This window comes from Malaclemys terrapin, chromosome 7 (genome assembly GCF_027887155.1).
Source record: "Malaclemys terrapin pileata isolate rMalTer1 chromosome 7, rMalTer1.hap1, whole genome shotgun sequence".
Lineage (NCBI taxonomy): Eukaryota > Metazoa > Chordata > Testudines > Emydidae > Malaclemys > Malaclemys terrapin.
In genome coordinates this window covers 47,597,492-47,614,027 of record NC_071511.1, presented here as the reverse complement: position 1 = coordinate 47,614,027, position 16,536 = coordinate 47,597,492, and the positions used below count along the sequence as shown (strand labels likewise).

At 51.6% G+C, this 16,536-nt stretch overlaps 1 protein-coding gene across 3 annotated transcripts in view; it reads right to left on the bottom strand.

The window, feature by feature from the left end:
- Positions 1 to 9,171: 9,171 nt before the first annotated feature.
- TEX264 (testis expressed 264, ER-phagy receptor) overlaps positions 9,172 to 16,536 on the bottom strand; it is a 127,359-nt gene continuing 119,994 nt past the window's right edge. For all 3 annotated transcript variants that reach the window (XM_054034959.1, XM_054034957.1, XM_054034958.1), the window contains exon 6: positions 9,172 to 10,052. In XM_054034959.1, coding sequence (XP_053890934.1) covers positions 9,736 to 10,052 — 317 coding nt within the window. In that variant the 3' untranslated portion in view covers positions 9,172 to 9,735. The remainder of the gene's footprint in view (positions 10,053 to 16,536) is intronic.

Genomic DNA, 16,536 nt, shown 5'->3' with positions numbered 1-16,536 from the left:
CTACAGGGGTGTAGGAGAATAAAAGCCCCCAAGTCTCTTGCAATGCCAGAAATCCAAGTCACAAGAGAAACCAGTCATACAAAACAGCCACTGTAACTTTCCAAAGTGCCCCCCGATCATCCATGGCAAGGAACCCAGGCCTCAGCCATTATATTTTCCATTTTGGTACCACATCCGCCGGTATTCTATCCAGAATTAGGACAGTGATTTTGCGGTGTGAACAGAGTATTAAGGACAAGTTTTATCTCAATAAGGAAATTCTTTTCCCTTCCCAACACCTACGTTTAAACCAGCCTGGTACATCGACGGATTTAAACCTGAGACATATAAAATCAATGCTTAAATACAGCTAGAACAAGGATTTCATTTCAGGCCAAAATAAGCAAATTCCTCTAACAGCTCTGTCAATATCTTCACGCGTGACAAACCCTCACGCTAAAATCGCTTGTCTTAGATCTTCAAGGCGCTCAACTCATGCTACTTTTTGGACCTCATTTCCAAAACCTGGCCTCTATTTGCACACATGCAGCCATTTACATAACATCTGTGTGTGAATGATTGAATGAAAGCTCATTTGTGCTCCCAGAGGCATTGCAAGTGGATTTGGCATCCGGCAGTTCTATTGCGCATGTCCAATCAATTCGGAGCCTACATAGAATTCACAGAATTCCCCCAAGAGGAACACAAATGAGTTTGGGGCATGCAAAGCCTGTCGCTGCTGCACCTCCCAGTGCCCAAAAGGGGCTGTGGGAGCGAATGGCATGTGCGGATCGCACAAATAAGGAGGCTGGTGAGATGTGGCCTTTAACCGGACCAGAGGTGGACCATCTAAATGACTTGGCCAGTGGAAACTTTTGTTTTCTTCCTATTTATCAAACACACCCAAGTCATTCTCCCTAGGCCTTCCCTGCAGAGCTTCACGGTCAAAGAAGGGAAAAAGGAACTCTAGATTTCCAAAGCCAGGCATGCAGAAGGGAGCGTGCCAACCACATGTGCCTGGTTCACGGCTGTGCACCATCTGAGGCAAGAGTGAGTCTGGATATGTGCCCCCACATATCCATATGTGCCTGCTCACCCGGACTGGCCTGGGCACTGCATGCCACTCTAGAGATCTGGGCCTCTGTGAGAGCCATTCAGAGTGCCATATTTGTACTGCTCCACTCACCCTTTGTTCTCCTTAGGACAAGAGAGATGTTGCCAATCCAGAACTGAGCATGTTCACTGTGGGGTGGTGGTGTTTGGAGAGTGGTATTTGAATCAGCCTGGTCAGAGATGGGGAGACAGGTTCAAAGGAGGTGCTCAGGTCTGAACTTCCCCAAAGTTCAGGGGTCTTCAAAGCTCACCGGTTCAGGCTCTACTTATGACACCTTCAACCAGGACATTCTTACACCCGCTCCCTTCTCCTCCGCCCATGGCTTGCTTGTAGTGCCCTGCACTGTCACAGGGGTCCAATTCAGAAAAGATCTCAGCTCCAAACTAGGGGCCACCTGAAGTGAGTTCCAAGGTCCCCAGTGTGGAAGTGGCAGCTCCCTCCATGACTCTGTCTGCCTCGCTCCTCATGGGGCCAGTGCCTATGCCCCTTTCCCAGAGAACAGGCATACCATGGAGCAGGTGGTACCACAGCGACCAGGCCTGACCCTGGGGTGGGTCTGGGCCCCATTTAGAGGTGGCCCACCACTGCAGGAGGCGGTGGGGAGAGAGAGGAGAGCCCTTGCAGCTCTCCCAGTGGGGTTTAACAGAAACAAGCCACCTGCAGGGACAATTTGTTTAGCTCAAAGCTATTTCTGCCAGGGACAAAATTCTTCCTTCATACAAATCCCTTGGCTTCAATGGAGTTACCCCAGAGGCCTTTATTTGTGCTCAGCCTTTGCTGCCTGAAAGTTCAGTGCAACGAGCCCATGCTGGCAGGATCTGCAATCCCAGACTTTTCACCCTGGCCCTGCTTTGCTTCAGGCCCCATTGGTGCTTCGAAGTAGAGAGACACCGACAGTTACAGCCCAGCATTCGCTTTGGTCTGAACTGTGCTCTGGTGTTGGCAATGGGCCAGACAGGCAGCAATGGCAGAGTCAGGCAGTGGTGCCGTGACACATTCCTTACTGCATCTTCCCCTGAAAAGCAGCACTGCCTGCTAGTCCAGACCTGGGCTCCCATCCAGCTCAGCCCATGCACTTGTCTCTCCTAAACAGAGACCAGCCACTGTGGCCAATCGTGCCTCAGTTATGGCTAAGATGGGTCCAAGCCATTCAGTGTTACTTAGGGTTACCATATCTAATAAATAAAAAAAGAGGACCCTCCACGGGCCCTGGCCCCGCCCATTTCCCCACCCTAGACCCGCCCCAACTCCGCCCCTTCCCCACCCTATCTCCGCCCCCTCCTCCCTCCCACTCCCAGCCATGGGGAAAGGGCTGCCCCAGCGCTACCGGCTTCAGGGTTTGCCGGGCAGCCCCCAGACCCTGTGCCCCCGGCCGGCGCTTCCCCAGCGCAGCTGGAGCCCGGGAGGGGAAGCGCCCAGCTGGGGGCGCAGGGTCTGGAGGCTGCCCGGCAAACCGTGAAGCCGGTAGCGCTCGGGCTTTGGGCAGCCCCCGTGCCTCTGGACCCTGCGCCGCTGGAGCCTGGGAGGGGAAGTGCCCGGCCGGTGGCTGGGGTCCGGAGGCAAGGGGGCTGCCTGAAGCCCATAGCGCTCGGGCAACTCAGCTCTTAAACAGAGCCGAAGAGTCAGGGGAGGAGCAGAGCCGCCATTTTCCCGGACATGTTCGGCTTTTTGGCAATTCCCCCCGGACGGGTGTTTGAGTGCCGAAAAGCCGGACATGTCCGGGAAAAAGAGGACGTATGGTAACCCTAATGTTACTTGGGGCCCAACCAGAACCTGAGGCCAGAGAGGAAAGGCTAATGCATTAGCTGCTAGCGCATGTAGCTCCCACCTTCCGCACTCCCCATCACCGCAGTCCTGGAGAAGGAGCTGCCGTGTCATGCACAGCACCACCAGACCACCTTAGAGCAGACTGCAACAAAATGAATTTCCACGGCTTTTCACAATGCCTCCTCCGCCTCGCTCCCCAGCAGGCAGAACGGTGCTCTTGAGCCAGAGGCAGATGTGGCCTGGAGTCATCAGGAGTCACAGCTAACTCCAAGGTTTCCGAGGAACACGTGTTCACAGGGGCTCAGCCACCCATTGCGGGCAGCTGCAGGGAGCTAACAATCCAGACCTGCCATCCAGCAGGGAGGGGTTTGCTCTGGACCACTGCATTAGACAGAGAGATGGAGGGTTGGGAGGAATGTGTGGACCGAACAGCTTTGCCCAGGGAATTTACCCCTCTCTAGCCACATGGAGGCCTCTGACATCATGGGTAATGCTATGCTGGGCTGTCACCATGGCTGATGGTTCCAAGGGATGTGAGGATGTACCTGAAGGAGTTCTCTTCTTTTCTTTCCATTCAGACCCAGTGGATCAGGGGGCCCTCACTTCCCTCTCCAGCAGGGTGGGGCTGCTCGCACAGCCGGCAGTGGTTTTATTAGGGCAGTGCTTTTCAAAGTTTGGGTCACGACCCAGTAAGGCGCTGGGTCGCCTTGCTCAGCACCCAGAGACCCTAGCGGCTCTGGTTAGCACCGCTGACTGGGATATTAAAAGTCCCGTTGGCGATGCTGCCCAGCTAAGGTAGGCTAGTGCCTACCTGTTCTGACACCGTGCTGCACCCTGGAAGCAGCCAGCAGCCAGTCCGGCTCCTAAGCAGGGGGGCCACAGGGCTCTACACGTGGCTCTCGCCCGCAGGCACCACCTTCCCCAACTCCCATTGGCCGGGTGGGGACGGACCTAGGAGCCAGACCTGCTGACGGCTGCTTCCAGGGAGTAGGGCGGTCCGTGGTGCCAGGAGAGATGGGAAGCCTGCCTCTGTACCCCGGCTGTACCGCTGACCGGGAGCTGCCAGAGGTAATTCCGTGCCCCAACCCCGCACCCCAGCCCTGAGCCCCCCCCAAACCTGGAACCCCTTCCTGCACCCCAACCCCCTGCCCCAGCCCACAGCCCCCACCCACACCTAAACCCCTCATTCCCAGCCCCATGTTGCAGCCCTCACCCTCTGCCCCAGCCCTGAGCCCCTTCCACACTCCAAACCCCTCATCCCCAGCTCCGTTGCGTTGCTGGAATCAACAATTTTCTTCAACTGGGTGCCCAGAAAAAAAGTTTGAAAACCACTGTATTAGGGGACTGGCCCTCTAATCCCCTTCAGGTGCCTGTGCTCTATCCCAAAAGAGGCAGGTTTGCCTGGTCCAGGGGAAAGGGTGGTATTAGGAGGGACTGAGTGTCTCCGCCTACCCCTCTTGGCCAGTGGTCTGGGGGGAAGGTGGTTCAGAGCCAGGGAATGGTGCCTGGAGTCCAGCACTGTTTGGCCCCTCGCTGGGGACGGCTGATGGCTCCACTCATTGGCCTTCGTGTTTTAAACCCTAGTGAAAGCGTAGGGGCTGCAGTGAGAGGGTGGTGACTGTGCCCACTGTCTACAAATGAATCCTGGAGGCCATGGGCTGCCAGAGGAGAACTCCCCAGGGGTCCATGCCAGCATGCCATGCGGACAATGCCCCCCATCTCACTCATGATTCTCGATACCCTGCAGCAACAGGGCAGCTCCTCTCATACTGCTCACATGCAGCCTGGCCAAGTGGGAGATGCCTGAGCACAGAGGTTCAGCCCTGCTTTGCCTGACACATGGACCCAGCCGCATGGATGGGCAAACACTTATACCCACCTGCACCAATCCAGGCACACGCCCAACAGCTCCCACGCCCAGACTCATGCACACCCAAACTCCTGGCCACGCACACCCACCCATTTACACATACTCAGCCATCCACTCCCACAGCCGGGGACGTGTGTCCATGCCCTAGGGTGACCAGATGTCCCGATTTTATAGGGACAGTCCTGATTTTTGGGTCTTTTTCTTATATAGGATCCTATTACCCGCCACCCCCTGTCCCAATTTTTCACACTTGCTGTCTGGTCAACCTACCATGCCCCCACACAGTGCCCTTACACACACACACACACACACAGGAGTCCTTGCACGCATATGTGCATGCACAGAGTCCATGCATACAGGAGGGGTACACACACACACACACTCTTTGCATATAGGGAGGGGCATGTACACACACACACACAATTTCCATGTATAGGGAAGGATGTCTACACATGCACACAGAGTCCATGCATATAAAGAAGGGTGTACACAGACATACATATACACGGAGTCTGTGCATATAGGGAGGGACACACACACACACAGAGTCCATGCATACAGGGAGGGGTGTGTACACACACTCAATGGCCATGCATCTAGGGAGGGCTGAACACAGACACACACACACAATTTTAAAGCAATAAATTCAAACAATGTGGGATTTGTTTTTAAATGGCAAATGGAAAGCCCCAGCACTGACAGCTCATCCCCCCTCACAGCAGGATTCACAAAAAAGCAGCAGTTACTGTGAAATGGAGCAGAATTACTTTTTTCTTTAAAATACAATATAACAGTGCTGCAGAGAGGGGATAATATTTCCATATGTCAGCAAAATCTGGGGGGAAGCACCGGGCATTTTCTATCGACACTCCTGCTGCTCCTTCCTCTGCACACGTACATGCCCTCACAGACCCAGAGAAACAGCTACACAACCCTGCATCCAAGCACACACAGACATGCACCTATACACACAGACATGCACACACACCTGCATACAGGTACCCAGATATACACATGTACACCCAGACATGCACACACACCTGCATACAGGTACCCAGATATACACATGTACACCCAGACATGCACACACACCTGCATACAGGTACCCAGATATACACATGTACACCCAGACATGCACACACACCTGCATACAGGTACCCAGATATACACATGTACACCCAGACATGCACACACACCTGCATACAGGCACCCAGATATACACATGTACACCCAGACATGCACACATGCCTGCATACAGGCACCCAGACATACATGTGTACACCCCTACATGCACACACTCCTGCATACAGGTGCACATACAGACACACCTGCATACAGGCACCCAGACATGCACGTGTACACCCAGACATGCACGTGTACACCCAGACATGCACACACATCTGCATATAGGCAAAGACAGGTACACACAGATACACACACACTTGCTCTCTCAGTCTTTGGAAATGGCTGCTGCTTCGTGAGTAAAATCTTCCCTCAGAGCTGGCAGCACTGAGGATCTGCTCTTTGATGCCCCAACTGAGGCCCAGGGGACACCACTGCATGCCAAGCAGCAGCAGCTGGTGATGTTCAAGTAAATCCAGGGGCACCATCAGCCATTGCTATGTCACAGGGAACCAACTGAGTACAGCAAGCTGCAGTGAGATCCAGGTGGTCCTATAAGCCCTAGGACCTGCCACCAGTAGCTGGGGCATTGTGCCTGGTGATGCCACTTAGGAAAACCCTAAGCCCCAACCCAAGGGATTAATCCCTAGCCAACTGTCTATATTCAGAGGATGTGTCTGCTCCAGTTTCTAGATGCTATGACTTTTGTGGGAGGGGGCAGGCAAAGCATCCTCCCAAAGCAAGGTGCTGCCTGCTGCCCGTGTTGAGCCCTAGCTCTGATACGCACCTCAAGCACTGGGATAGATTTACAGTGGTGACAAACTAGGCTTTAGATGCAGCAGCAAGAGCATAGAGGAGAGTCAAGATGCAATGGGGAGGGCTGGGCGAGGGAGCAGAGCTGCCAGGCAGACCCGCCAGGGCAAGGGGGATGGCTCTGATAATTGCATCCCCACTGATTTCCCCCCAGTCTGAGTCGATGCAGAGGAACAAGGCAAGCCTGATGCACTGCTGAGTGCTGAACTCCATTCACGCAGTATGGATCCAGGTCCATTAACAAACGCCGAGCCAGACATTGATCCAAGACCCTCGCAGGCAGGACGTGAGCAAAGGGAGCAGAAGCACTGTGGGGAAGATCAATCCTTTCAAACCCCCTCCTCTCTCCCTCCCTGCTCTCAGTGCCTTCACTAAGAGACGGCCATAAAGCTCTGAAAACTCACAGCTCTTCTCTCATGGATCCCAGACTCCAAGCCATCTCCACTGTATCTCCATGGGCTTCAGGAGACTTACACCAGGGACGGATCTGGGCCAGCGCTTCATTTTAGATCCTTGAGGCAGATGCGTTAGACTCAATCCAATCTACAAGTTATGTCACCAGCAACAGATGGGCCTCATGGAGTCTCCACTCCACCATGAGGACTCTAAGATTGAGGGTTTTGCAGCTAGCACAAGGGCAGAATGAATAGTACAACTCTCAGCTGTTATCAGACACTGTATCTGCTACAACACATCATCAAGGAAAATCTAATGAGACCAAAGTAGAGCAATAACAGCATCCAGGAATCTCCAGCACTCGGACACCAGCTCCCCTTAACTACAGCACCTAAGAATCTGCAATGCTGAGATATTCCTGCAGCCCCTGGGCTGCACCGAATACTTCCCATCTGTGCCACCATGCTACGGCATCTGAGAACCACCAGCACTTAGCCCCAGCTGCACTAAGTCTCCTGGCTTCCTGCCCTTGCACTAGCTGTGATACAGATCCAGCACGGGCGTGCTGTCCCCTGAGATTGAAGTATGTTCAGCTTCTTGTGCCAGAACAGATGCTCCCAGTTTGACCAATTAAGGGGGGGGCAGCACCTGAGGGCTATAAAGAACCAGTGAGACTCTGAGGGGAGGAGACCGGGTGAGAGAAAGACCTGGGAGTGAGGAGACAGGAAGAGGTCTTTGGGGAAAGCCACAGAGAGGCTCCCTGCAGGCTGTCCCTGGAAAGAGGGAGGAATTAGCAGGGAGCCTGTGGAGGGGCTGAGCCAGAGCCAGAACACCATGGCCCGAGAAGAAAGGAGAAGGCTGAAGGTTGAGACCAGTAGCTTGAGATACCTGCTGTAAGCCAGGCCAGGCTGAGAATGAGGCATGGTGAGGAATGCTCGAGCCATATTGGAGAGCCGGCGTGTGGCGAGGCATGAAGGAGCCGTATCAGAGAGCTGCGGCATGGCAAGGGAGGAAGGAGCCGTACCGGAGAGCTGGGGCAAGGCAAGGAACACCAGAGCCCTGCTTGATGTACTGTCTGAACTATGGTTGTGGGACTTGGTGTTGGGACTGGTTTTGTTAGGGTATCTGCGCACAGGGCTTTCTTTTTTAATTAATTAACTCCACCACAGCCATTGGTCCTCAGAAGACTGTTTGGACTATTTCTGGGGATTCTGAAGGAGGGAAACTGAGTCAGATTGTGCCTTGACTTGCTGCAGGAGGGCGTTTCATGCAGGAGGCACCTTGTGACAGATGCCATTGCATGACCTCTGCTCTACCACATCCAGCCGCCCCTCCTGCACAGACACTTCTATAGCGCAGCACAACACAACACCCAGGAATCTGTAACCTAAACCAGGAAAGGACTTTGTTTGCCAAATCTGTTACAAAGAATAACACGGACCAGCTCCCTGTCCACCCCAATCCCCTCCACAAAGGAATATGTCCATTGAAAATACTCAAGGAGGCTGCAATAGATGATGAAAGAGTGTCTTTAGCAATGTCAAGCCCAGGACATGGTCTGGCTGGAAACAGGGTGGGAAAGGAGGAGGTGGGAACAGGCAGCTGACTGGATCAGACTTCACGCTTGGAGATGAGGATTTGAGTGACAAATGGAGAGGCTTTATTCGAAGTGACTTTTAAGGGTGCTGGAGTCAGACCGGCAACCCTAGACCCTGAAGTTCTCTACTATGGCACAAGGGCAGCAGTGCTGGCTTTCCTTTGCTGCCTCTGCCAATATGCCTTTCCCCGACCTGGAAGGAGCATTTCTGGCCCTTAGGGAGTTCGGTCTCCATGGCCCTTTCACTTCTGGCCTCTCTGTTCAAACTGCTATGCAGGAGGCCGAGTGCCAGCAATGATGGTGATTTCAGTGACAGGGATATCTGCTTACCAAGGTCTGCATGGCATGGCCCCCACTGCATTTCACACAGCTCAGGCAAGTCGCTAAGAAACTTCAAACTCGGATCACTTGGAAACAGCCCAAGTGCCAAGAGTGTGGCTTGTTCAGCTCTCCAAGGGGTGGGGTAACAGACAAGCCAACACATTAAAGGACAGAATCACAATGACCCTCCCCTTGAGCCCTCACACCTCAGAGGAAAAGCATTTGCTTTATTACAGATCCCAAAAGCATAACATCCGTTTAAGGAGGACGATTTTACATTGTATATTTCCTTTCCACATAGAATAAAACCACTGTCTGCTCTTTGGTGCCAGTCAATGTGTGTCTATATGGTGGAGAACCAGGCTGCCTTGAGGAGATGGGGAGACAGGCAGAGGGAGAACATGTGTTTCTCTCTCTCACACACACACACACACACACCCCTCTCATGCAGAGAGCTCACCACGCATTTATACACACCCAGCCTGGAAGTACATTTCACTGCTCATCAAACAGACTACACCCCCAGCTCACTGCTACAGCACACAAGAGGGTGAAAGGCTCCTGGAGAACAGTTCCTAGCTACGCTCCCCCTTGGAGTAGCTGTCCTTCTTTATAACAATTGGAACATCTGTTTTCAGAGGATGGGGAGAGGGGCTCAATAGGAATCAGTGACTGAAATCTCTTGGCTAGCGAGAAAGAAAACAGGACAGATCAGTTCCTTCCGATTAAAGGGGAGGAAGCTGGAAGGACTCTGGTTTATTCTTCACCCCTCTCTTTCTCCAGAGCAGTGGGCTCTTTAGCCCACTTGGCCTTTGTGGTCTCCTGCTCCTCGGCATAGCCCAGGTCAGAAGGCTGCCCTGCCGACCCATCGCCATTGCCTTCCAGATCCAGCTCCTCGAAGGAGGAGCCACTGGCCCCTGACTCGCTGTAGCTGTGTTCGCTGCGATTGTCCAGTTCATCCCGCCCGCGGCCAGCTGCGAAGGGGGACAGGATGGAGGTGGCCACCGAAGTCTCTCTGCTATCGGTCGTGGCCTCCAGGCTGATGGAGCTCGTCTCGCTCAGGGTGTCAGCCCCTTTTGAAGAGAAGAGGAACAGGTTAACGTGGAGGGGAAGGAGAGAGCAAGGCAGAGCTCATGGGGTGCAGGGCTGAACACAGCAGCGAAGAGAAGGCTGTTGCTACATCTCTATCCTTGAAGACTTTATTCACCTTGTTGCTCCATTGCCCATCCCCCCACTGAAGAAACTTCCCATACAGTGATCCCCATCGGTAAGAGATCTGCCAATCAGATTAACCCCAGAAAAACTATGCGACTCCTCTAGTCTTTCCCCCGGGGAGGGGAGGGGCGCGGCAGGGCAAAGGAATCATGCGAAAGGGATCAATAACTGTCTCAGCTACAGAAAACACCAGTGAGTGTACCCCACTCAGCTCCATCCCAAACTCCTGGGGACTTTGTAGGAGGTTATCACTGGTAAGTGGCTCCCAAAGGCCATCTCTGTTGTATTCTGTATCTATGGTACCCATTCCAGATTGGACCATTAAGAGGACAAAGTAGAGATAAAAGGTTCTAGCCCAGCTGAACTGTCCCCTTTGAAGTCCTCTGGCCCATCAATACTCACTATAAAGCACCAAAATATAGAAAGTGCATGGTAGTAACCAGCTACAAAGTCCTGTGCTGATGTAGGAGATCATATTCCCAGAGTAGCATTAATTCGGCCACAGTGAACATGCTGGACAAAGTACATTTAACCCTTAGAGCTTCAGGAAGAGATCAGTGACCTGTGATAACTTGTTCTAGTCTCTCTCCTTCACGACGTCCTGCTCCAGCCCCAGCTCCATCTCTCCTCCTTCCCTGTTGCAAATGTTACCCCCATCCAAAGCCCTAGCCTCTCCTATGCCCCCTCCTCCCTACTAGCATCAAGAGTGCCCTTCTGCCCCCTCCCCAGGTAAGCAGAGCCTTCTGCTCTTCAGACTCTTTCCCATGCAAAGGACACTGCCCTGGCTCTAGGCTAGCATGCCCCTGCTGTGAGTTGCCTGCCCCATGCAGGTTCCTCAGAGGGAGTGAGGCGAGGAAAAGCAGTGCTAGGCTGGCTTGGACGGGAGGCATCACAGTGTAGGACACGCTCCACCTTAGCATGCTGAGCAGGGCCCTCCCTTCTCTCAGCCACAAACTCCTCCCCCTCCTTGGCACAGGATCCCCAACACCTCACCTCTCAGGAAACTGGCCACCCTGCAGGTGCAAAACACCTCAGGATTATCCAGGACCATAAGGGTTAACAGTCAAATTGGGAAGCCCCAAAACCACGCCACCGTGAAGAGCTATAAATAGACATTCCTAGGAGAACCTGAACTTTGGCTTTTCTTTGAACCACTTTGTGTTTACATCGACCATCACAATGTTGCATTAACGCAGTTTGTATTTCATTTCCTTGGATTTTTTTTAAGCCAAAAAGGAAATGATAACATTGCTGAGGCATTATGGGTGTGCTTTCTACAGCTCCATTCACTGCACCCTTAGATGAGATATGCATGACCCAGAACTGGGGAGAAGCATCAGTTATGCTTTTCCACATGGTAAGCAACAGCCCTGTCTTCAGAGACAGGACTAGCCCTTCCTGCGTCCCCAAGGATGCTGCAGTGCAGAGCGAAATGACTGCACCCCAGAGGAACACACCTAAATGCCAGCTGAGACACTGTATGCTGCCCGGGCATGAAAGCAAATGTGGAACTGCTCAGAACTTCATCATCTTCCAAATGAGCGAAAGTCACTCTCATTGGATGGCTGAGTGAAAGAACTGTGTGAAGAGTGATCTGGATCTCAGGCCTTGTCTACCTGGGGAAACTGACCAATGTAGCTATTGCAGAATAAGCTAGTCTGGAACAGCTGCCTGTGTGGACACACTACTCCAGAATAAAAGTGATTTCATAGTTACTCCAGAAGAGCTAGACTGGTCAAATTCTCCACATGGACAAGGCCTCAGCCTGGTCCAGAGAAGGCAGGTGCCCACAGCACCAAAACCATGGCATTGATTGTTCCCCTTGTTGGAATATCTAAGAGGAGTTATAACAGCCTCAGCGCTTCTAACCCTGCAGCATGGACTCCCCCAGCTCCACCCACAAACCAGGCTGTGTAAAATATATTTGCTCCCAAGGACACATCAAAGGAAAGCACATTTCTATCGCCCTCTACTGCCCAGAATGTGTCAGCACTTCTCCCCTCTCCTTTCTCACTTCTCTTCCCTAACTGAGGTGATGCAACTGCTTCTTAGATGTCTGTATAGCAGGGCCTGCTCCAGGCACCAGGCACCCAAGCACATGCTCGGGGCAGCACCTGGTAAGGGGCGGCGGGGGGAGCGTGGCGCGGCATTCCGCGGGGGGGGGGGGACGCTCTGGCGGCGCGGCGCTGGGGGGGCGGGCTCTGGTTGCGCAGGGCTTGGCAAGGGGGCGGCGTGGGCGCGGCGCTGGAAGGGGGTTCCGGCAGCGCTCGGTGGGGGGCGTGTTCCGGCGGCGCTCGGCGGGGGGGGCAGCTCGGCGGGGGTGCGTCGCGGGCGCGGCACTGGAGGGGGTTCCGGCGGCGCTTGGCGCGGGGGGGCTCCAGCGCTCGGCGGGGGGTCGGCGCGGGGGGCGCCGCTCTGGGGGGGGTTCTGGCGGCGCTTGGCAGGGGGTCGGCGTGGCTCTCGGCGGGAGGGGCTGGGGGGGCAGCGCTTTTTTTTTGTTGCTTGGGGCAGCAAAAAAGCTAGAGCTGGCCCTGCTGTATAGTAATGCGAGAAGTATGGGGAAGAAGCAGTAAGAACTCAAAATGCTAGTAAATAAACACAACTATGACATAGTTAGCATCACAGAGACTTGGTGGGATAATATGCATGACTGGAATATTGTTATAGAAGGACACAGCTTGCTCAGGAAGGATAGGCAGGGAAAAAAGGTAGGAGATGTTGCCTTATATATTAAAAATGTATACACTTGGACTGAGGTTGAGATAGAAATAAGAAACAGACTTGTTGAAAGTCTCTGGGTAAGGATAAAAGGCGTAAAAACAAGGGTGATGTCATGGTAGGGGTCTACTACAGACCACCAAACCTGGAAGAAGAGGTGGATGAGGCTTTTTTTAAATAACTAACAAAATCATTCAAATCACAGGACTTGGTGGGGAGGGAGGGAGGACTTCAACTACCTAGACATCTGTTGGGAAAATAACACAGCAGGGCACAGATTGTCCAACAAGTTCTTGGAATGAATTGGAGACAATTTTTTATTTCAGAAGATGGAGAAAGCTACTGGGGGGAGGCTGTTCTAGATTTGATTTTGACAAATAGGGAGAAACTGGTTGAGAATTTGAAAGGGGAAGACAACTTGGGTGAAAGAGATCATGAAATGGTAGAGTTTATGATTCTAAGGAATGGTAGGAGGGAGAACAGCACAATAAAGACAATGGATTTCAAGAAGGCAGACTTCAGCAAACTCAGGGAGTTGGTAGTAAAATCCCATGGGAAGCAAGTCTAAGGGGAAAAACAATTGAAGACAGTTGGCAGTTTTTCAAAGAGACATTATTAAGGGCACAAGAGCAAACTATCCCACTGCGTAGGAAAGATAGGAAGTACGGCAAGAGACCACCCTGGCTTAACAAGGAGATCTTCAATGATCTGAAACTAAAAAAAGAGTCCTACAAAAAGTGGAAACTCTGTCAAATTACAAAGGATGAATATAAACAAATAATACACGTACGTAGGGACAAAATTAGAAAAGCCAAGGCACAAAATGAGATCAAACTAGCTAGGGACATAAAAGGAAACAAGAAAACATTCTACAAATACATTAGAAGCAAGAGGAAGACCAAGGACAGAGTAGGCCCGTTACTCAATGAGGGGGGAAAACAATAACAGAAAATGTGGAAATGGCAGAGGTGCTTAATGACGACTTTGTTTCGGTTTTCACCAAGAAGGTTGGTGACGTCAGTGAATGCCAGTGAAAAAGAGGTAGGATCAGAGTCTAAAATAGGGAAAGAACAAGTCAAAAATTACTTAGACAAGTTAGATGTCTTCAAATCACCAGGGCCTGATGAAATGCATCCTAGAATACTCAAGAAGCTGACTGAGGAGATATCTGAGCCATCAGCAATTATCTTTGAAAAGTCATGGAAGATGGGAGACATTCCAGAAGACTGGAAAAGGGCAAATATACTGCCCATCTATAAAAAGGGAAATAAGGACAACCTGGAGAATTATAGACCAGTCAGCTTATCTTCTGTACCCTGAAAGATAATGGAGCAAATAATTAAGCAATCAATTTGCAAACACCTAGAAGATAATAAGGTGATAAATAACAGTCAGCATGGAATTGTCAAGAACAAATGGTGTCAAACAAACATGATAGCTTTCTTTGACAGGGTAACAAGCCTTGTAGATAGGGGGAAAGCGGTAGATGTGGTATAACGTGACTTTAATAAGGCTTTTGATAGTGTCTCGCATGACCTTCTCATAAACAAACTAGGGAAATACAGCCTAGATGGAGCTATTATAAGGTGGGTGCATAACTGGTTGGAAAATCGTTCCCAGAGAGTAGTTATCAGTGGCTCACAGCCATGCTGGAAGGGCATAATGAGTGGGGTTCCACAGGGATCAGTTCTGTTCAATATCTTCATCAGTGATTTAGATAATGGCATAGAGAGTACACTTATAAAGTTTGCGGACGATACCAAGCTTGGAGGGGTTGCAAGTGCTTTGGAGGATACGATTAAAATTCAAAATGATCTGGACAAACTGGAGAAATGGTCTGAAGTAAATAGGGTGAAATTCAATAAGGAGAAATGCAAAGTATTCCACTTAGGAAGGAACAATCAGTTGCACACATACAAAATGAGAAATGACTGCCTAGGAAGGAGTACTGCGGAAAGGAATCTGGGTGTCATAGTGGATCACAAGCTAAATATGAGTCAACAGTTTAACACTGTTGCAAAAAAAGCAAACATCATTCTGGGATGTATTAGCAGGAGTATTGTAAGCAAGACATGGGAAGTAATTCTTTTACTCTATTCCGCGCTGATTAGGCCTCAACTGGAGTATTGTGTCCAGTTCTGGGCACCACATTTCAGGAAATATGTGGAGAAATAGGAGAAAGTCCAGAGAAGAGCAACAAAAATTATTAAAGATCTAGAAAACATGACCTATGAGGAAAGATTGAAAAAATTGGGCTTGTTTAGTCTGGAAAAGAGAAGACAGAGAGGGGACATGATAGCAGTTTTCAAGTACATAAGAGACTGTTACAAGGAGGAGGGAGAAAAATTGTTCTTCTTAACCTCTGAGGATAGGACAAGAAGCAATGGGTTTAAATTGCAGCAAGGGCGGTTTAGGTTGAACATTAGGAAAAACTTCCTGTCAGGATGGTTAAGCACTGGAATAAATGGCCTATGGAGGCTGTGGAATCTCCATCATTGGGGACTTTTAAGAGCAGGTTTGACAAACACCTGTCAGGGATAGTCTAGATAATACTTAGTCCTGCCTTGAGTGCAGGGGACTGGACTAGATGACCTCTCGAGGTCTCTTCCAGTTCTATGATTCTTCAGCTGACTGGTCAGAGATCTAGTGTTTGAAGCGGCAGATTATAACCAATCAAAAGCACCATAGTTCGCACTGCTATCTAAGGCGCTCTCTAGGCTTTAGTTAAACCTCGCAATATCCTGGGGTGGAGGGTGGGGAGGGGAGGCAGAGACACCAAGCGGGGAAATGACTTGCCCAGGATCCCAGAGCCAGTCAGCAGCAGAGCTGGGAGTGGAGTCCAGGCTACCTGGCACCCACTACTGTGCTTCCGCCAGAAGACCTTGCTTCTCCCACAAGCTGTTCTTGATGTCCCATCTGTGTGACCAGCTGATGAGCCTGGTGCGTGCAAGGTCACAAACTGGTGCAGCCGGGCACTGCATGGAGTGTGGAAACATACCCATCACTATGCACTGAGCACGGGGTGAAGCCGGCCAGTCCTCAGGACACAGTGTATTGGCCTGAGTGTGTGTCCCACTGTCCTCGACTGGAGGGAATTTGCCTGGCTAAGCTACTGCCGCTGCTCCTTGGGCTCTGTTCCCAGAGGTGGGAAGTCCTATGCTTGGCTCCTCATGTTACATAGGTCGTCTGTGGATCTTGAAAGATCTTCTAGGGGATGCCAGCCGTGCAGCTGGTGTTCAGGGTTGGTTTGAAAGACTGGCACAGGAGGTCACCTCTTCCTTCTCAAAACACGGCTTGAACACGTCAGTGAAATGAACAGTGATCTCACTGAATTCCCTAGCATTCATCCACACAGCTGCTGCTAGATCTGTCATGGGCTGCCCACACAGCCCTGCCAATGCCCCTCAATCTCACTGCAGCCTCTCCCACCCCAGCTATTCAACCCTGGGCCCCTCCGAGCCTGAAAACTTGCCAGTGCAGAATTAGGCTCCTGTGAGGTGGCAGTAATCCTGAGTTACTGTGCTCGGCAGCTCCCTTCTCCCTCACTCCCCCTCCAGCTTCTACAAAGAGACGCTCCTGTAGGAATAGAAAGCTCCCACCTGCCCTGGAGCCGTGAGCACTTTC